The sequence below is a fragment of the Canis aureus genome, chromosome 5, assembly GCF_053574225.1.
Source record: "Canis aureus isolate CA01 chromosome 5, VMU_Caureus_v.1.0, whole genome shotgun sequence".
Taxonomy (NCBI): domain Eukaryota; kingdom Metazoa; phylum Chordata; class Mammalia; order Carnivora; family Canidae; genus Canis; species Canis aureus.
The window spans coordinates 52160701-52182492 of NC_135615.1; the positions used below are offsets into that span (position 1 = coordinate 52160701).

The 21792-nt window shown below is 36.1% G+C and overlaps 2 protein-coding genes across 13 annotated transcripts in view; one reads left to right on the forward strand and one right to left on the reverse strand.

Moving 5' to 3' along the window:
- The window catches only part of TRAPPC13 (trafficking protein particle complex subunit 13), a 38976-nt gene extending 24868 nt beyond the window's left edge, over nucleotides 1–14108 (forward strand). Inside the window, exons 7-13 of one of the 7 annotated variants that reach the window (XM_077898015.1) lie at nucleotides 727–771; nucleotides 4559–4576; nucleotides 6509–6642; nucleotides 7938–8136; nucleotides 9652–9752; nucleotides 11999–12149; nucleotides 12269–14108. In XM_077898015.1, coding sequence (XP_077754141.1) covers nucleotides 727–771; nucleotides 4559–4576; nucleotides 6509–6642; nucleotides 7938–8136; nucleotides 9652–9752; nucleotides 11999–12149; nucleotides 12269–12376 — 756 coding nt within the window. In that variant the 3' untranslated portion in view covers nucleotides 12377–14108. Of the gene's footprint in view, nucleotides 1–726; nucleotides 772–4558; nucleotides 4577–6508; nucleotides 6643–7937; nucleotides 8137–9651; nucleotides 9753–11998 lie in introns of all 7 variants that reach the window. The other 6 variants (XM_077898016.1, XM_077898012.1, XM_077898013.1 and 3 more) reach the window with 6 other exon arrangements.
- The window catches only part of SGTB (small glutamine rich tetratricopeptide repeat co-chaperone beta), a 47882-nt gene continuing 38039 nt past the window's right edge, over nucleotides 11950–21792 (reverse strand). For 2 of the 6 annotated variants that reach the window (XM_077898020.1, XM_077898019.1), the window contains 3 exons: nucleotides 18973–19010; nucleotides 18660–18743; nucleotides 13964–17390 (listed from right to left, as the gene is read on the reverse strand). In XM_077898020.1, the coding sequence (XP_077754146.1) occupies nucleotides 17279–17390; nucleotides 18660–18743; nucleotides 18973–19010 (234 nt within the window). In that variant the 3' untranslated portion in view covers nucleotides 13964–17278. Of the gene's footprint in view, nucleotides 12457–13963; nucleotides 17391–18659; nucleotides 18744–18972; nucleotides 19011–21792 lie in introns of those variants that run through there. The other 4 variants (XR_013379975.1, XR_013379976.1, XR_013379972.1 and 1 more) reach the window with 4 other exon arrangements.

Sequence of the window (21792 nt, forward strand, 5' to 3'; positions counted from 1 at the left end):
TAAAAACAGTTAAAAACCACTGGTTTAACCCAGTAAGTGGGTGCAAGAAGGGATGAGATGACTGTATATAACTCTCTACATTATATCGAGATAGTATGCTATATATATATTTTTCATACCTCTGTTTTTAAGTGGAAGAAAAAGTACTATCAGTAAGAATAATAAACCAATGTAAATAAATGTACCCAGAATTATTATGGGTCACTTGGCTGGCTCATTAGGTGGAGCATGTGAGTCTTGATCTTGGAGTCTTGAGTTCAAGCCCCATGGTGGCCATAGAGATTACTTGGAAAAATAAAATTTTCTAAGAAAGGGAAAACTTCTGCTATTGCTTTGCTCTATCACTTATTTAAGATTTTGCGTGCCTTTTAAAAGAAAAAAATTTTATCTGCTTATTTTAATGAACATTTTGTGAAACATATAGAGAAAAATACATAAAATACATGTATTCAATTTAGCAAAATATTATGAAGTAAATACACATGTAACTCATGTAACTGTCATCCAATCAAGAAATGATGGTTGTCTTTTAAAAATGTATTTGGGATTGTTTGGGGGGGTTTTTTGTTTTTTGTTTTGCAAAAACTATTGCATACCTATTAAAAAAGTTTTTTACAATTACAATTGGAAAATGCCTTTGACAGATTTAAGCCCTATGATTTAAAACAAATAAAAATAAATGATCAAATGAGAATCTCTTCTGATTGTTATGCTTTATTCAACTAGGTTCTCAAACCATTGGATGTGAAAACCAAATTTTATAATGCAGAGGTAAGTGTTGGGCACTTAATGGGAATTGAGATTAAACAGTAAGATCTTACTTGACTAATATTCTAATGTACTGCATTTCATTTCATGTTAAAGTAAATTGCCCATAGGATTATGAATTACTTGTGAAAAATGAACCTAATGTCCAATCAAAAGAGAATCATTTCATTATAGATCTTTTAATCTGCTGTTTTTAAATTACATAGAATCAATGTATCTTAAATTTTATTCTTGTTAATTTCATGAGGCTTTCACCTCCTTTCATTAAATGATTGCCCAAAACATCCTTTAATGTTTATTGTTACTGTCTAAAAACATTAGCAATCTATTAAATATCTACAGTGTGATTCTGACACCATAAAAATTGAAGTAGTCATTCTAACCCTGCAAAAATGATTTAATATTCTTGGAAAATATTGGCAAATACAGCTCAGCAAATTAAATTCTTTGTGCTGGGAAATCAGTGTGTCAGCTGCAGTTTGGTAATTAAGTTCGGTGAATGGCTTAAAATACTTTTTGGGAGAAACAAGTTTGGCAAAAATACAGAAATATGGTAACTTTCAGAATAGAAGATAATCTGTCTTCTATCTGAGCAAAAGAGATAAAATAGACTTTGCCGTAGGATAAAGGTTTTATTGTTTGAATTTCTTTTTAAAGATTCTATATTAAAAAAATAAAAATAAATTAAAATTCTACTTTATTTTGGCTTCCTGAGTTCCAGAAAAAACAGATTTCCAAATGGGCCCCTTAACCCTTCAAAAAATTTGTCTTTCATACAGTTAAGTTGTTAAATTTAAAATTTCACATTTTATTAAAATGTTAGTTCCAAAGTATTAAATTGCAGTATTTTGAAATGAAAATTATGTCTTTATTACCCTTAACCAAATGATCAGAAATTTGTAGTCACATGTCAAATTTGGTATGTATTTTTACCATCAGCATCTGAGTTTTTATTCAATATGAAGTTTGTACTACAGCAGGGCTTACCAAGAGATGTCTAGGATAAGGAATCTGACCTGTGGTAGAGCCCAATTAGATGAAAAGAAACAAGTATATAAAATAATAAAACTACCTAGTATTATATATATATATACATATATATATATATATAGCGAATCTAAAGTGAATGATATAAAAAGATGTGCTATAGGAAGTCTGGAGTTGAGATATTACAGTAGTCTTCAGAGAAGATGAGAAGGGGAACTGGAGCAGAGTCTGGAAATAATAGATGTTGGAAACATAAAAGTGTCAAAGCAGTGAAGGCATTCCAAGCAGAATTATAAGTGCACAAGGAATATTGAGTCTGTAAGTGAAGAATATACATATTTCATGGGGGGATAGTCTCATCAAGGAGATTCCTTAGATGTTTAAAGAGTTAACATTTCTTTTCAGGGGATAGGAGAGTTGCCACACTACATATGTGTTCTGCTTTTTTTGTTTTACTAGAATACTTTTAATTATGATTATTTAGCTTATTGAATTTTAAGTGGTCTTTTTTTTTAAAGACTTATTTATTTATGATAGACATAGAGAGAGAGAGAGGCAGAGACACAGGAGGAGGGAGAGGCAGGCTCCATGCTGGGAGCCCGATGTGGGACTCGATCCCGGGACTCCAGGATCACGCCCTGGGCCAAAGGCAGGCACTAAACCGCTGAGCCACCCAGGGATCCCGAAGTGGTCTTTTTTTTTAAGATTTTATTTATTTATTCATGAGAGACAGAGAGAGAGAGGCAGAGACACAGGCAGAGGGAGAAGCAGGCTCCATGCAGAGAGCCTGACATGGGACTCAATCCTGGGTCTCCAGGATCACACCCCAGGCCGAAGTAAATACACATGTAACTCATGTAACTGTTGTCGCTGAAGGCGGCGCTAAACCACTGAGCCACCCAGGTGCCCTAAGTGATCTTAATGTATCATTTTGCTAGGAAAGATTTCATCCATAGCATGAGGGAAGACAGATAACTAGTGTTAGAATACATACATTTGAAAATTAGAAACAAATAGGGCTGTATGTGTGGGTCTCTTTTCTTATAATTGGCTCTTAGGAAGACACATATTAAACTATTTTAGGTCTTTCTCTGCTGCAACTGTAGTGGTCTGTTAAGATACTTGTCAAATAGTTCTATAATACTAATATTTAGAATGATTCCTACAGTTTTTTAAAATTACTAGTTATTCCATAAATAGTATTGTAAAAGTTATATACTCCCCAAAAAGGAAGGGGAAAATCCCCACAATTGCACCACACCAAATAGTAATGGGCTTTTTATTAATTCATATTCTCTTTCAGTTTTTACTCACTTATGTTCAGTATTGTTTTTATAATCATAGTAACACAGTTTGCTGCCTTTTTCAGTTAGCATTATATGTAAACATAATCTGAAATCGTTGCCAACAAATGTCAGCTAAAAAAATTTTAGTGAAATTCTGAACCTTTGAAAATGGAGATTTCTTTAACAACCAAGAGTGAACAAATAGTTTTAGAACAATATCTCTAAGATATTGATTACCTTATTAGGCAAATACTATTCGGCCTAGCACAAAGCAGATTCTCTTGACCCCAACTAGAAAATTAAGGTAACTTGTAGGAGTTTGTAAACAAACTGATATCAGTAGGTGATATTTATTATTCTATGCCATAGTTCTTACTCATTGACTTTTATCAGCCCCACATTTGTCTCAAATGAGAAATTTTTCTATTTATGAGAAACTTTGTTGAAGTCTTCTAAAATAGGAAGATTGGTGACATTAGCAACTAGGATTCAAACATTGGGTCACCTGATAGGGATAGAGCTCCATGCCAGGTACTAAAGAGGGGCGCCTGGGTGGCTCAGTGGTTGAGCATCTGCCTTTGGCTCAGGTCGTGATCCCAGGGTCCCGAGATTGAGTCCCACATTGGGCTCCCTCCAAGGAGCCTGCTTCTTCCTCTGCCTATGTCTCTGCCTCTCTCTGTGTGTGTCTCCCATGAATAAATAAACAAGATCTTTAAAAAAAAAAAAAAGAGAGAGATAAATAAAGAAAACTGGACATCCTCCCAATCCTCAGGGTACTTAAATCTAGTGGAGGAAACAAACATTACAAAATTGCAGTGTAAGCACCACCCCCTAGATCATAAAGTGTATTTAGACTCTGGGAAGAAAGAGGTGTGAAAAAGTATTTTTAGCAGTGGGTTGGACAAAAGAAGCAACATTTTAGATGAGCCTTGATAAATAAGTAGCCTTAGAAATATATATGAAAAAAAAAAAAAGATGAACTATAAAATATATTAAAAGAATAAATTCTCAGTTGCCTGATGTGGTCTAGCCCAGCATTTCCTCAAGTGTAATGCATGGAACTCTAAACACAGAAGATGCTCCTTGAAAAAATGCTTCCATTATTAGATAAATTAAGGAGAAGCTGTACAGTGTGTATTACTCTGATTGTGGAGGGTAGTGTATAACCATCCTAAGTATCCATGAAGAATTACAGTGTAGGTAAAGAATTATAGAACTTGAAAGGCGCATGGGGTATACCTTTCTTGCCCAAATGTGTCCTTGAATATTTGCTCCTGTTTAAATATTCACCTGTAGTGTTCTTCTCTATTCATTTAACCATAGCAGTTTCACCTTTTTAGAAAAATGATTTGTCATATTCCTTTGTACTTTCTGTTTACTTCCTTGTTTTACTAATGCTGTCTTGTTTAGTAAATTAAAAAAAATGCAGAAATGCATTTTATTTTAAAGTTAGTTATTCTTTTTCTTTAACATTTAATTCTGATTTTTCTAATTTTTCTTTTTTATTTTTCCATTAGAGTGACCTCAGTTCTGTGGTAATTTGATTTTTTATTATAAATTTATATGCTTTTCTTACTTACCACTTTTTGACTCTGCCTAATTAATCTCTCTTTATAAAACATAGTGGAAAAACAAAGTTAGTTGTGAATACCACTTGTGTGACTTTAAAAGATGTTTCTAATTTGTACTTTTTATATTATATTGATTGTTTTATTCTCTGGGAAAAAAAATTAGATTGAAGATTAAATTGTCATATTGAAACAATTATGCACTCATTTTTATTGTTTTTCCTTTGGGTGTTTTTTAAAAGAGGCATGTTAACCTTATTTAAAATAGCCTTGGGATTTTCAACATCTTAACATAAGATTCTTTACCATCCTTTAATTCTTTGAGGCAAACTCTCTAGTTGAAATTTATCTTAAAATGCACAGTGGTTTTAGTTTTATGTTTGGGTAAAGTAAACATCAAAAGAACCTCAGATGTTCCCAAGTTGGCTAAAGTCATATTTTCAAGTTTCTATTTAATATAAGCAGCATTTGCTTATAATAACATGACTTGCATAATAACAACATCTTAATGTTGTAGCACAGAATTCTTAATTTTTCAAGTGTCAAATTACTTTGTACTAACTGTTCAAACTAACTTAATTTTCCATTATGCTGCTTGTTTTTCTTTCATTTTATCTAAGCTTTTCCTAAACGTAAGCAGAAAATTGCATTTTTAAATTTGAAATGTGGGCCTGTGGTTATTTATTTTTTTTAAAGCAATGGATTGATGGGATATATTTACCTTTTTTTTTTAAGAAAATGTAACAGAACAATGCCTTTAAGTGGCAATTATTTTAAACTGATAAATCACTGTATTTCTATTTTCATTTGAGCACATGTGCCAAGACCTAAACAATCTGTTTTAGATAATATATTACACTAAACTTCATTATTACAATTTTGCAAATGATTTCCATTTTCCTAGATTTTATATTAACTGCCAAATTTTGGGGGTCATAGTTTATATTTTTTTATTTCTGTGTATGACTCTGAAACGTTTTATTTACTGAATTGAATATCCTTAATGTGTTATTTTTTAGATAAGTCGATTTCAAAAATGAACCAAGTTCTCCTATTCTTCAGTTATATAAACACACAAAAAGAGACAAATCACATAAAAAGAAGGATGTTTAGTATAAATAATCTAAATTTTAATCCCTAAATTTAGAAAATAAAAATTTTATAAAACTACATATTTAAATTACCCCTTCATTACAATATTGCCAAACAGCATTAGTTTTCAAATCTTTCTCTAAGGCTACAGAATACCTTATGTTTGATTTGGAAGCTCCATGATTATCAAGTATAATTTACATACTTTTTTTAACCCTAAATATATATTTAAGATGAACCAAGAAATCGCAAATGACCACTAACAAATTGCTTTAAATAAAAAGTTAAATCCTATAAGATTATAAAATATATTGATTATTCACTGTACTGGTGGCTTCTATACTTTCTAAATTGAAATAATATGACCATTGGAAACCATATTATGATGGAATATTATAATGAAGATCTAATTATATTAACATACCACTGAAATGATAGGTACATAGGTATATTTATACTACTAAATGACATTTTAACGTTTAGAAACCTACTCAAAGATTTAGGATATCTGTGAATGAAATTCCAGTTAAATAACTAGTTTTGGATGTTGATACAAAAACTGTTATAGTTATCCCCCATCCATTGTTTGACAAATTATCAGTTAACTAACACTTGACTTTGCCCCTGTTAATTACGTTAGGATGAGAGATTTCTTTTCTTGCATTAATTATGATAACTTTGATTTGCAGGCATGAACTAATCACATTTGTGGTTAATATTTTTTCTTCGTATAGATCAGATATTTTTGTTGAGGTAAATATTTTAAATACCATTACACTTTGGTGGATATTTTTTTCATATCCTCAGACTGATGAAGTATTTCTCGAAGCCCAGATTCAGAATATTACAACCTCGCCCATGTTTATGGAGAAAGTTTCATTGGAACCATCTATAATGTACAATGTAGCAGAATTAAACTCAGTCAGCCAAGCTGGAGAATGGTAAATATGAATTATGAAGGGTTTGTTTTCAAGTATGTGAACTCTTCTAACATTTGTTACTCTTGGATGGTTTGTAATTTGTATTTTAATTAAGAGACTTTATTTTTCCCAGGGAAGTTTTATGTGCATAGAAAAATTGATCAGAAAGCACAGAGTTCCTCACATGTCTCCCCCTACTCATAGTTCCCCTATTACTTACATCTTGTTTTAATGTGGCACATTTGTTAGAGTTGATTAACCAGTATTAATACTTTTATTCATTACAGTTCATAGTTTACATTCGGGGTTTACTCTTTCTGTCCTACCTTTTGTGGATTTTGACAAATGCAGTGACATGTAACCACCTTTTTACTCTCTTATACCAAATAGTCCCAGTGCCCCAAAATCTCCTGTGCTTCACCCATTCTTCCCTCCACATAAAAATATAATAAAGATCCTAACCATTTGCATTTTATATTTTACTTTTTGAAGCACTTAGTCTTTTAATTTCTAGAATAATTCAGAGACATAAATCTGAAACTGTTCAACCTTTCCTGCAAATGGTAAAACTGAGGCATAGGAAGGAATGATGGAGAGGTTAGAAAGGATAAAGATGAAGGGTGAGCTTTAAGAATAATCTGTCAACATTAAAAGGAGTGAGCATAGGAATAGATCTAGTGTTGGTTTTTTGTTTTGTTTTGCAGAAATGAAATACGTATGTCTTTTTGTAGGTTATTTTAAAAAGGAAGAATAAATATAAAGTTGATGTTAATAAGGATAAAAAGGCAATATCTGGAAAATACCTGATTTTATTCACCAAGAACGAAACATTTACCTTTTATTATGATGGTTCAATTCAGTAAAGTTTGTAGCCTTCTATATCCCCACTAAAGAAAACAGTAACTTTCCATTCTTTCTCTGATCTTTTATTTTTAAAATGATCATGTCATTTATAATGGTATGTTTTTTCTTCTAGATGACTTTCTTTAGTAATTACAGAGAACCGGGACAGGATACTTTGGGTTTGATTGCTATTGCATTTTTTCAGTTAACTGATACATATCCAGTATTTTAGGTAATATATTGCATTCTATTATAAAGAACCTAAAGATTTTCCATATCATCTAAAAAATTCAAAGAAAATAAATCCTCTCAGTTCTGTCATTTTTCATTTGTGTTGAAACCACTGAACTGTTCTATTTAAGATATTTGGATGGTAAATCTCAGTTCCTGTCCAAAGGAATAGTCACAGCCATGGTTTTTCTTTTAAAAGACTCTAGAGAATTTTCTCTCTCTCTTCTCTCCACCCCTCTCAGTGTAACTACATTTGGGTCAAGAGCATATTTGCAGCCAATGGATACACGCCAGTATTTGTACTGCCTAAAACCCAAGAAAGAGTTTGCAGAAAAAGCAGGCATCATTAAAGGAGTAACAGTAATTGGAAAATTGGATATAGTGTGGAAAACAAATCTAGGTGAAAGGGGAAGATTACAGACCAGCCAACTTCAGCGAATGGTGAGTCTAGAGAAAACATTTGAGGGGGTTTTGGTGTGCGAGGGGCAGATGGTTAGGACAGCTTAAATTTTCCTAGGTGCATCACTAAAAATCAGCAGTATAAGAAGCGCTAATATTACCAGTGAGTAAGAGATAAAAGACTAATAATTTTACTGATCTCTTGGTAGAAACTCGGTATTATGATAAATGAAAAATGTTCGAATGTTTGATCCATAATACATGGTTTGTTACTCTTACCAAATGGAAATTAAACTCTAGTGCTCACCAATTTTTCCCTTCTATGATATTTCATGCTCTCTGTTCATCTGACTTCTATTACATTAAAGGATTTTTTTGCAATGCCCTGAAACTCTTAGACTTAAATTCACCAACTTAGCTCATACTTTTTCTTTCTTTTTTTTTTTTTTTTTAAGATTTTATTTATTCATGAGAGACACACGGAGAGAGAGAGAGGCAGTGACATAGGCAGAGGGAGAAGCAGGCGTGATGTGGGACCCTGGGACCTCGGGATCACGACCTTAGCCAAAGGCAGACACTAACCACAGAGCCACCCAGGTGCCCCTAGTTCATACTTTTTTAAAGATTTTGAAAATCTGAGTTGTCTAATCAGAAAGTGAGACCCGTTAAAGTTACCTTGTAAACATTACTTGAATAATTTACCTAATTTCTGCTCTTAAAGTAGGGATGGCTTCTAGTACTCTTTCTCTTACTGGTGGGAGTATGCCCTTTGTGCTGAATATTAACTATTGTATATATATATACACACACACACACATATATATGTTTTTAATTTCGCTGTGGGAAAAAAAGATTATCACTGGCCTATTTTAGTTATTTATTTTTAAGATTTTTATTTATTTGAGAAAGGGAAAGAGCATAGAGGGAAAATTAGAGGGAGAAGCAGCGTCCCCACTGATCAGAGAGCCTGAGGCGGGGCTCAATCCCAGGACCCTAAGATCATGACCTGAGCCAAAGGCAGACACTTAATCGATTGAAACACCAGGCACCCCACTGAGCCTATTTTAAAATATAGTTGTTAGGTCTCATCTTGCCATAGAGGTTCCAAGCTTTGATGTTTCTCTGGTCTCTCCTTGCCTGAGTGTCTCATTAACGGACATGTTTGTTTTCTTGGATCTTTTCACAGCAATCTTACTCTTCCTGCTTTGCCAATAACCTTATTTAGAGTTATGTATGTATAAGCTATAGGATTTTTGGAAAACATCCCTTTAAGATCAGACATACTGAAATGTCTTTACTATTTACCTCTGAGATTCATTTGATCTCTGCTGAACATGGAATAATCATAGCAAACACAGGGTCCACAGTGCTGGTCCACAGACGATATTAGGAAAAGAAGTTAGAACGGAGAACAGTAAGAATGACTGAGAAGTATTTTCTCCAAACATGAGCTTGGAGATGCAACAACTGTTGAGTACATGGGCTAGTGTGGTACCTTTATTAAAGTGGAAAGGTTTTGTAATAGATGTATGTTAACTGTGTTGCTTTTTCTCTTAGGCTCCAGGTTATGGAGATGTTAGGTTGTCTTTGGAGGCAATCCCAGATACCGTAAACCTAGAAGAACCTTTTCATATTACCTGTAAAATAACAAACTGCAGGTAATGGCAGTGTTTGTGGATGGGTATCCTTTGCTCCTCGCCTACGTCAAAGAAATTAAAGTCTTTTGAGTATGCCGTCTTAAATTTCCTCTTGACGTAAGCCTTTTCTGATGTTGGTGTTGCATACTGTAAAGTTCTTTTGGTAGCTGTATACATTACTTATTTTTGAGGTCCTACTTTATTAGGCATTGTCTATATTTTGCTTAATTCATGAATTGCACCCTACAAGGTAGGTACTAGTTATTCACATTTTATGCAAGGGAAAGCCAACTCAGACGTTAAGTGACTTAGACAAGCAGAGAGAGCTAGAAAAGATAGGGCCAGAATTTGAAACCAGGTGTATTTGACTTCAGAGTCCATGCTCTTCTTCATCGTTCACACTTCCTCACACTTCAGATTACTAATGCATGAACTAGTACATTCTTATGAAGTAATATATTATAGATTGAAGGTAATAAGAGATTTTCCTGAACTATACTTATACCTGGATCGCAGCTTTATTATTAAGAAAATAAAAATTGGTTATGAATTTAAGACAAGGAATCAATCAATCATAGATTGGAAAATAGGGCCTTGATATAATCTAGCGATTGGGATGCAAAGAGCATAGGGCTTTGACGCCAGAAAAACAGGATTAAATTCCAGTCCTCTTGCTTCTGGTACAACTTGTATTACTACTTGGAATGTATTATTAGCTGGGGCATTTTGATAGTATGCAGTAATAATTCCCATCCAACATGGTCTGAATGTATACTCTTTTAAAATTCCATATCTACTCCAACTTTATGATATAGGAAATACTCATCCTTGAAAATTAAAAAAAATACCTTCCTCCCTCTGAAGCTAGTGACCTATAATGCACAGTTAATCATTCCTTTTTTGTGATAGCGAATTTTTATATAGTTTTTCTTGGTGACATTCATGTATATATGAATATATATATATTGCTATAATTTTCAGTCTCTCCCTTACTACATTCTGCACTATTCAACAAAAGGGACCATATCTTACCTCGCATTGTAGATGAATTTGCCCCATCGTGGAAGCTCATTAAACAGCAACATGTGTAGGCTAAAGACCCTATGTGTATAGGTGTGCTTTGGATTTTTTGTTTATTTAAATGTTTTGAGGTGTAGCAAATCAATTAATGACCAAATGACAAACTGCTGTAAAAAATGAAGAAATTCATTTTCTTATGGTGTCTGCTTTAACTTCAGATGATTGAAGTGAATTTTCTAAAAAGCACCTATTTCTTAGACCTTTAGTTTTCTCATGTATAAAAATGGGATCCCTGTCACTACCACCACTATCACACCCACACACCCACACACCCACAGGCATGCACAAAATACAGTTACTGGATTTTTGTGAAACGTCATGAGAAAATTCACGTAGTACATTTAACCTGGTCTGTGGCACACAGTGGACATTTGAAATGTTTGTTGCAGAAATAGAGACATATAAAAGCTAAAGATCATTAAATCAGTATGTCTTAAGAATCGAATTGAAATTTAAATAAGTATTTAAAATAAGGAGCCAAGGAAGAGGAAGAAAAAAAAACGGAAACAGTTGAAAGTAGCCAAAAATGGTGGTAGAGCAGAGGACTGTTTTTTACTTTGAGCCTCTGGCTATTTAAAAAAAAAAAAAAAAAAAGAACAATGTGTATACTGTCATTGAAAGTTTTTTTTTTTTTTAACATGTTGAAGCTAAACTAGTGATATCACTTATAAGCAGAAGCAGTCTTTTCCGGTGTGAACAAACCTGGATAATATTTACTTAGAAATACTGTCATTTTCTGTGTTATCTGCATGGTAAAGGAACCTAGGTTAAATAACAAAAAGACTCAGTTTATCTTTTTCTTTCCGGAAGAGTACCTGCCGGAAATAGAAAGGAAACATAGCAACAAGATTAGACACAGATGTCTGGAAGTCTCCCAGAGAAATGGCAAAGCTGTTAACAGATCAGCACCAGGGAGCCAGGATTCAATAATAGAACCAGAAGGCTTATATCCAGACAGGCAGATCAATCTCAGTGCCACTTTAAACCGTAGAAGATGCCATCTCCTTTTATTTTCCTGTTTCTATCTTAAGTGAAATAAAAATGACATTATAGCTTTTTATTTCTGATTCTGCTTTTTATTCTCCTGGATACCCTGAAAACCAATTCATTGGCACTAGTGGAAGAAATAGCACAGTACTGCTTTGTGAAAGGAACAAGATTTATTCCCGTCTTTCTGATTCCTCCAGCAGTGAAAGGACTATGGATCTGGTTTTGGAAATGTGCAATACCAATTCTATCCACTGGTGTGGCATCTCAGGAAGACAGCTCGGAAAGCTACATCCAAGTTCCTCCCTCTGCCTGGCTCTCACCCTGCTGTCTTCGGTGCAGGGACTGCAGGTGTGCTCTCTTCTCAGTAATTTCAGTATTTGGGCACGGGTAACCCAAGGTCGTTTACTGTTTCCACATTTCCCTTGGTACTTTCCCAGATATTTATGCCTTTCTCTTTCCCTCAATAGAGTGTCTCCGGCTTAAGACTAACAGACACGTTCTTAAAGAGAACGTATGAATATGATGACATCGCACAGGTCTGTGTGGTATCTTCGGCCATTAAGGTGGAGAGTTGAAGAAAACTTCCAGTGTTCTACTTTTCATGGAGTTTCACAGGACTTCCTGTGTATTGGTCACCTTTGTGAAATGATCACGTCTACAACAAAAATAAGTACCTATTATTTAAATTTCTTTCCTGCAAAAGTTAAAATATTAAATATTTGTTTTGAAAAGAACCATCTACAGATTTTATCTTGTGAATTATATTCTAAACGGACATTTGTATATTTCTTACACTCAACCTGTTACATCTTTAGATAACCATTGGACTTTGTTTCCCAAAAGCTCTATATTTGAGGCACTGTCCCTAGCAAGTATCTAGAATGGGGGGTTAGCAAACATTTTATGTAAAGGGCCAGATACTAAATATTTGTCTTAGTAGGGAATGTGGTTTGAAAATACTAAACTCTGGGGCAGCCTGGGTGGCTCAGCAGTTTAGCGCCGCCTTCAGCCCAGGGCGTGATCCTGAAGACCTGGGATCGAGTCCCACGTCAGGCTCCCTACATGGAGCCTGCTTCTCCCTCTGCCTGTGTCTCTGCCTCTCTCTCTCTCTCTCTCTTCTCTGTGTATTCTCATGAATAAACAAATAAAATCTTAAAAAAAAAAAAAAAAAGAAAAGACTAAACTCTGCTATTGTAGTGGGACAGCAACCCGTAGGCAAAAAGAGCACAGCAGTGTTTACAGAAGCAGGCAGCTGGCCAGATTTGGCCTGCAGGCTTTAGTTTGCTGACCTTGATCTGAAAGATAAAATTGTTTCTTGAAACTTTAGATTTTTATAATACTTTATTTAAAAATTTTCCAATTCACCCTTTTTTTCCTAACTCCTCAGCAGAAAAAGTTTAAGACAACTAGAGTAGTGCTTATGTAACCTTAATATTGCCAACACAGTGTGAGTTCTCCTAGTTGTTTTCAAGGTTATTATATTTATGTGTACCTGTGTTTGTGGTGACATATAAACACTCACATCTAAATATCAGTTACTAACAGCAGATCAGAATTGGTTTAATTGCTTGGATTGTTGATTACTCTGTTAACTTTTAACTAAGAATCCTGTTAATTTTTTTAAAGATTTTATTCATTTATTCATGAGAGACATGGCGGGGGGGGGCGCTGGCAGAGACACAGGCAGAGGGAGAAGCAGGCCCCATGCAAGGAGCCCGACATGGGACTCGATCCTGGGACTCCAGGATCAGGCCCTGGGCCAAAGGCAGGCGCCAAACCACTGAGCCACCCAGGGATACCCTCCTGTTAATTTTCTAAGCTAAAAAGCCCTGTGTTTTTTCACATTGAAAAATAAGCCACTTATTTTCATAAGGCATATTTAAAGGATTTCCAACTTCTGATATTTGATTTTGAACTCTAAATCATGTATAAATACTACAAAACTCTCTGTATGTAATCACAGTGATTTACTTATTCCAGGACAAAATAGTTAGAAAGTTAAAATTGTAAACAAATTTGCAACATGAATATCCTAAGCTTCAATATTTTGTAAGGAAACCAAAAGCTTATGCTGTTAAATAAAAACCTATTTTGGTAAGTCGGAATTCAAGGATGTAAATATAATTGCTTAAATGTTAGATGCATTAAGTCGAATACAAAAATTGGTTTTTCTTAAATGCATAATTATTTATTGCCATGACAAATTATTTGGTCCAAAGTGAAAGCTATATTCAGAATGAGATTTGCCCCTTAAATTGCACTAATAATGAAATATCTGTGCAAAATAAAGTGCAGTCTAAAGTTGAAGTCTGTCTTTCTTTCAGAGTAAGATTGATTAATAAGACTTTATAGCCACTGCCTTGTGTATTTCCATTGTTTTTCAAGCATCTTCTCATGACTGAACCTTCTGTTTCATTGTTCCAGATTTTAAAAGTAACATATAATGGTCACTTGATAGCTGCTATGTAATTTGATTTAATTACAAAGTCTCTTTTTGATACATATCTTCCATTCTTTAAGTAAAGGTTAGATAATGTCATCTTAGAAAGGATCTGTTTAAACCATATTATAAAAATTAGATAAACAATTTGGTACATTAAATGAAAACGTCTTCCTCATAAAAGGAACCTTTTAAGTTTCACATAGCATCATAACAGCTATAGCTACTACAATGAAATGTAGTTAACAGAAGCCAGTCATTCCTAAACAGAATGTATACTAAATTCTAGAATTACATTCTAGTACATTGCCTTAATGTCCTCTTGTTCCAAACAAGCCAGCAAAGTATTTGGGACAGTCCTTATAATTTTAAGAGTAGCTAGCACAATCCAAATGCATACTTCCAAATGCAGATACTTGAAATGATTTGCAGTTGTGATTCCAAAATGATAAAGGTATTTGAAGAGCAAAAATGGCTTGAATAGAATGACAAATGCCTAGAATGAACTTGTTATAGGTGGTGTATCAACCAAGAAACAAACAAGAAATTTGTAATGGAAGGACTATACCAGCTCTTCACATAAAAAGGATGGCGTACCCCAACTAGAGATATTGGCAAATCAAGACATTGTTTTAAAAAGTGTTTTTTCTTATAATGCCTTTGTTTGATTTTGGTATCAGAGTAATAATAGCTAAATGCTTTGGAAAGTGTTTCCTCCTCTTCTGTTTTCTGAAAGAAATAGTGTCGAATTGATAGTATTTCTCCTGTGTTTGGTAGAATTTACCACTGAAGTCCTCTGGGCCTGAAGCTTGCTCTCCTGGAGGATGTCTATTTCTTCACTGCACTTTGGTAGTTTTTATCTTACAGGGAATTCATCTGTTTCATGTAAGTTATTCAATATATGGACCCAGAGTTGGTCATTGTATTTTCTGATTATCCTGTTAAAGTCTCGAAGGCTATGGTGCTGTCTTCTCTTTCCCTTGTGGTACTGTTGATTTGTATTTTCTCTCTTTCCAGTCAGTCACCTACAGATTTACCAATTTTATTGATCTAAAAGCAATTTAATATACAAGATAGTTTTGCTAGAAACTTTGTCTTATCACTGGAAAAGAGTAGCCTTTTTTTTTTTTTTTTTTAATTAAGCAAACTCTATGCCCAATGTGGAGCCTAAACTCCTGACCCTGAGATCCAGTCACATGCTCTACCTACTAAGCCAGCCAGGCACCCCAAGAGTAGCTAATTTTTAATTGTGAATCACCTTTCACGTTTTTTTTTTTTTTCCAGGACAGTACTAACTTTCATGCGAATAGTATTTCGTTCTGTATAACACTTAAACACTAGGAGCTGAGTTTAACCTCATGAAAAATTAAGTTGGTTTAGATGGAATACAGGAAATTTAATTCAGAAGGCCTAAAATTTAAGTCCTGCTCTTCTCTGGCCAGAACTGTAGATTCTTATGGGTCTTGTGCTCAGGCAGTTAGGAATTTGCTGGTCTGAGTAGAAATCTCTAACTTACCTTTGCTCTAAATTAGAGTCCTAAGACCTAAGTCAGAACCACCTGGTATGGTATTTAACATGGTGATTCCTAGGCCTTACTACTAAATAAAAATGGAAAGTGTGGCTGTGAAACTGCATTTTTAATGAATTCTTACAGTGAAATTACAGAACCACTGTTCTAATCTCACAAGGGGGGAAACAAAGGAAAAGTTGGTTTTTAACCTTATAGAGATACCAAGTCTTTTGAAGAGAATAGTTACAGTAAGGCCCCTCATCATCATGAGTATTACTGACTTCTTTTTATATTAATTTCTTTTTCAGCTGTCACAACACTTGTGAAATTATTGTGTTCACCCTACATTACCAATTTCATAATTAACAAAAGAAATTCCAGTTAGAATGGTCTTTTATCACTGTAAAGACATGCCATTAATACTTAATGCCACATTTCTTCATTAACTACTATGAATTCTGATTTCAGTGAAATATTTTAAGTCCCGTTATGTTTACATTGCATCAAATTAAGATTAAGCATAAAAGCAACATGCTAAGCCAAATTACAGCAAAGGTTTACATGAACAAGCAGTGTTAGTGATAGAAGCTTTTTGTAATCCATCAAATAATTAGTGAGTTTTAAAAAAATCAGTATTTATATGCACATAATTAAATGCCACTTAGAAAATCCTTAACTTGAGGGCCAAAACAGTGGCTTATTTAAATGTAAGTATATTTGAGAGTTTCCATGGTAAAGTCACCACTGGGGAAATTGTGCTAGTTAAATTGAGTAGTTTATACAAAGGACCTAAACAGTACCATTAAGGATTTCTAAATGTATTTTATTATGTACTTAGAGTAATTGGCCATGCTAATGTTATCAAGACCAAACTGCAGGCAAGATTAGTTAAGAACTATGCAGAAAACCTGAACATCCTACCTTCACTCTGTACATTCACAGCATCTTATTTTTCTTTTCAAAACCACCCTTGCACCAAATGCTTCTTTCCACCAGCTCTGATTATTCCCTGTTACCCATCAGAACAAGCAGCATTAAAGACAGTACTGGCCCCTGTGATTTACATTCAGTCCTGATAGCACTATCAAAACGAAATCTGCACAACACATTTCTCCTCTCCAGATATGCATGCTGTTCAGTGGCCAGGATACTTCTCCTAAACCAGCATGAGAAACCTTTCTTCTTGGCCATCGCCATCTTTCAAAAACAGTTTGCTTCAGGGAATTTAGAGCTAGAGAACTCACCCATAAACAGCCCTCCTGTTCAATAAATATACTCTGCTATTAGGTCTAATATACAAATATGATGATGATTTGAAAATGGAACCCTGTCCAGTACTCTACTGGCACTCCACAGGGCTACTGACCATTCATTTACAAAGGAGTCATGTTATGTTCAAGTCTGTGGATGATAAACCTATCGTCTAGACAGATTGATTCTTTTACGTGTCTTTGTTTTGGCCACTATCTACAGCAAACACTTAAGAGCCATAATCATTTGTGCTCTGGGTTAGGGTCCCTGATCAAGTCACGAATGTTCTTCAGTACTGCTGCTGAATGATCTGCTCCGGATGTGATTTCTGAGTTGCTCTATAAGTTCAGGATTCTGTTGCTGTATCTGCTGAGCAAACTGCTGTCCCCTGTAGTAAAGAGGCAAAGTGGTATGAATTAGGGAACTTCCAGTCACATAACACCAATGCCCAGAGAACTGCAGAGGATGTGGGTATTATTCAAAGGGAACTTTTTCTATAAAAACAAGTTTTAGACTCCTGATGTTACTATCTTCCAGTAATTCCTCCATATAGCACTAGGACAGTGCAGTGTTCTTCATAAGAAACAAAACACCCACGCTAAAAAGAGACTTCCTGAAATCAGGGTGAAATCTACCCGGTTTAGTGTTTAACCACAAATAAGCAAAGGGCTGAAGAGTACATGCTTTCGTTGTCGGTGCTCAAATACAACGCAAGGAATTGCTCTTGTCATCAGGTATGCTAGGTGTCACAATCCTTCTGGTCACCTCTATGTCACCTAACATAACTGATTTCTACAAAGGCAAAAAAACAATACAAATGCCTGAGTGTGTAACCATCAACTGCAAGTGTTACACATCACTAGAATCAAGCCACTGAAAGATCACTAAAAATGCAATATTGTAAGTAGGGTTGGTTACATGGTTGCAATCACAAAAAGCACAGGGTCCTCCTCTGTCTTTATATAAAATTTCCAGTGGTAACATTACAGGCCAACCAAAAAATCAATTAAAAAAGCAGAGTATCGGGGATCCCTGGGTGGCGCAGCGGTTTGGTGCCTGCCTTTGGCCCAGGGCGCGATCCTGGAGACCCGGGATCGAATCCCACGTCGGGCTCCCAGTGCATGGAGCCTGCTTCTCCCTCTGCCTGTGTCTCTGCCTCTCTCTCTCTCTCTCTGTGAGACTATCATAAATAAATAAAGATTAAAAAAATAAAGCAGAGTATCCTAACCAACTCGGGTGGAAGTGAAGGTAGTGTGCTCATATAATAAGATGCAAGGGGTTCCTCTGATAATGATGTGCACGGAAAAAGCTCAAATAAAATAGTTTCCTAAATTGTCGGGACATTAATGTATGGGATACCTGATTTTTAAATACATGAGTATACCTAAATTAATCCATACTGCAAGCAGATATTTGACTTTCATCTACCTCCTTGAGTAACTATTCTAATCTGCTGAAAATCTTTTGCATGGATACAGATCTGGATTCCTGCCCTCCACTCTGAAAATTCCATATTACGAACTTCTTTAGACTGAGTAACTAATGAGGCCACTGATACTAAAAGAAAAAAATTTAAAAAGAAAGCCCTGGTCCTTTCACTTTAGAGACAAGCTGTCAAATACAAACTTGTTTTTACTCTTTCTATAGTAACACTTACGCTTGGATGAGGCTAGACAGGTCAGTTAGTCCCCCAACTCCGGCAGCAGGTCCCCCGATAGCATTTGTCATCATTCCTGACATTCTAGAATAGGCAAGAGATACACACTGGGATTGGCATATAGTCTTAGCAAGCAGGGTACTGGCGAAGGAGAAGTCAGGAAAATACACCCATACTGTGTAGGAAGTCAAGGCGGATGTGCATGGCTCTAAGTTCCAAATGACTGGCATTCATCTACCATCTATCACTTATCATTTTGGAGCTGATGTGCTCCAATTAGGAGCCAGCAGGTGGGAGGGGAAAATATACTTACAGCTGCTGAACTTGAGGGTTCTGCATTAAACTTGCTGCCTGCAATTGAAAAAATGGCATCTCCCATTAAAGGCAGTTCATAGTTACGGGTCTTTAACAAAGACTTTTTTTTAAAAAACCCAGGAATGAAGACTAAACCAGGTACATTCTAACATTCTTTAGAGTTTTTGTGTATTTTTCTTTTTTTGACCAAGAGAACGCACACGTGTGCATGAAAGAGTGGGGAAGGGTGGAGGGGGAGAGAGAATCACAAGCAGGCTCCGCGCCCGATGCAGGGCTCAATCTCACGACCTTGAGGCCCTGACCTGAGCCGAAACCAAGAGTTGGATACTTAACCAACTGAGCCACCCAGGAGCCCCTAGCTTTAGTGTATTTTTAAAAGTGAATGGGAATGTAAAAAAAAAAAAAAAAAAAAAAAAAGGAAGGACTAGGAAAAAGTGGCATTGAAAATACATTGTGAGGATAAAGAGATTACAAACATATACTAAGCTGAGGATATTGAGAGCAGTTTACTTCCTACTACTTATCAGATCAATAAAGTGAAAAGGAAAAAATAGACTTTTAAAGTATGAACAGTCTCCTATAATTGAAGGTCTACTTCAAAAGAGTAGGAGACGTGACCTTGCTCCATGGGGCTTGGTGGTTTTATTCCTCCCCTGCTTATAGTGGGAGGGAAATTACATTCATACATATATTCACTTGTAAAACTTTCTATTTTGAAACCATATCAGATTTTTTTTGCCTCAAACTGGTACTGTCCACAATGTTCGTGTAAAAATTAAGTTAATCTTTGTAGATGGTATTTTTTTTATCTACTGACCCAAATGAATCGTTGGAAAAAGCCATCGCTTGCTTTCATTGCCATAAAGAAAACTGTCTGACTTAACTTGCAAACGGTTCAGTAACTTCCCTCAAGTCTTGGGTAGGATTGGTGCCTCTGCACCAACACATGAATTCTGTGGACAAATACACAGAAAAAGCAGGATTTGTGGGTCACAAATATCATAAAGCCTTTTTGTGTCACGATCCCTTTAATCTGATTCTATAAAGCAGTTCATCCTCTTCTAGACTCTAGGACCTCAAGGAAACAGAGCAGATCCTAGGGCTTTTCTGGTCACTCTAAAGTAAGCAGTCCTCTAGTCGCCTAAAGTTACAAAATGACCTGTGGCTCAGGACTGCGCGTCTGGCTCCCTGCAGTAACCAAGTGCACGTCCGCTCTGCGCCATGGGCCTGCATCAGGTGGGCCTGCTGCACCAGTGCGGAGGGGCGCCGTTGCCTGCTCCTCCTCACCACCGTGCTTCTGTGCCTCTCCCCACAGCTGGCCGGGCAAGAGTCCTGGCCCTCCAGGAGGGACGAGGGTCAGGGGTGCAGGAAAGTTATCCGATGACTGGTACTTTCTCAGTGGTTTTCGCACTGGTGCTCTTTGGTTGTGCAAACTGTTTAAAATTACTATGGATCTCTCTTGGGGCTCTTTCTAAGGTCCTTCAGAAACTTTTCCCACCCCCACCGCTCTGGGCATTTCTCCTCTGTCCTCTGAGAAAGGGACTTTACTCTCTGGATAGAAGCTGCGACTTTCCGTGCTGTCCCAAGTCTTTTGCAGTCCTCCGCTAGAGATGACGTGTCAGGGTCCTGTCACCTTCCAGGAGGCCCCTCTGGGCGGATCACCCTGGACTAGATGAGCTCCCGGGCACACCGTGATCCACAGGAAGCACACCTCCTCCACTCCACTGCCATTGGTACAGTTACTTGCTAAACCACACAGGCTTCATTAGCTGACGGGCCAGACTCCAGTCTGCTGTCTTCCGCCCTGAGGGCCACGTAGAAAGCTCTCTGAGGGGGCCAGAAAAGCCCTTTCTCTGTGGGCCTGAGAGGAGGGCAGGTCCCCTTACTTCCCAGCAAGTGGAAAACGGCTAACTCCAATAGCTTCCTCCAAAAATCCTCTTACTCTATCAACCCGACTCTTCTTACAAGCCACACGATAGGTTTTTAACTGCCACCTTTTACAACACTTCACTTTGGTACACAGCAGTTTGAGCACTAAAACAAATCTGAAACTAGAAGAAATCCCTTTTCATATCCTGTATAATAGCATCACCTGAGGCCTGGAAATGGGTAACGATGCTAAAGATGTCCCAAAACCCACAGAGAGACATATTATTGCTGGCATGTAGATAAGAAGACCAACTTAATTTGATGAGTTCAATCCTGAGACTTGAGAAGTTACTGAATTATTTGCAGGTCAGTCAAATAATTATCTCTGATAATAAAAGCAAGTGGTGGCTTTCCCAACACCTCATTTAGAGTCAATGATTCAAAAATTAACTACTGTCTACAAAGATTTCAACTACCAGTTGTACACTGCCAGTTGCTATAAACCTACTAATTGTTTAAAAGACTTCTTTATTTCATCAAGAATGAGCCATCTGCATTTCAATGCAAACAAAGATACCGTGGATGCAGGGCACATTTTTTTTGAAAGAACCAAAGATGAATACAAGTGGCACTGCCGCCTTCCAAGGGCATGGCATGTAGTAGAACGAATGGTTCTCAACCAGAAATAATCACTCAAGGAGCTTTACATGGCCATGTAACATCCCCGACCCACTAAATCAGTTTCCACAAACTGGATCAGAGCATGTGTGTCTTCAAAAAGATCCATGAGTGATTTTGTTGAAGGATGAAATACATACATATAAGGATTATACTAAAAGTTCAAATAAACTCAGGATAGAAAGGAAGCAGACCAAAAGAGGAGACCTTAGGGTACCGTGACAGTCAAACCACTCAGACCTCAATTACTAGAGATCTTCCTAGGGCCGCT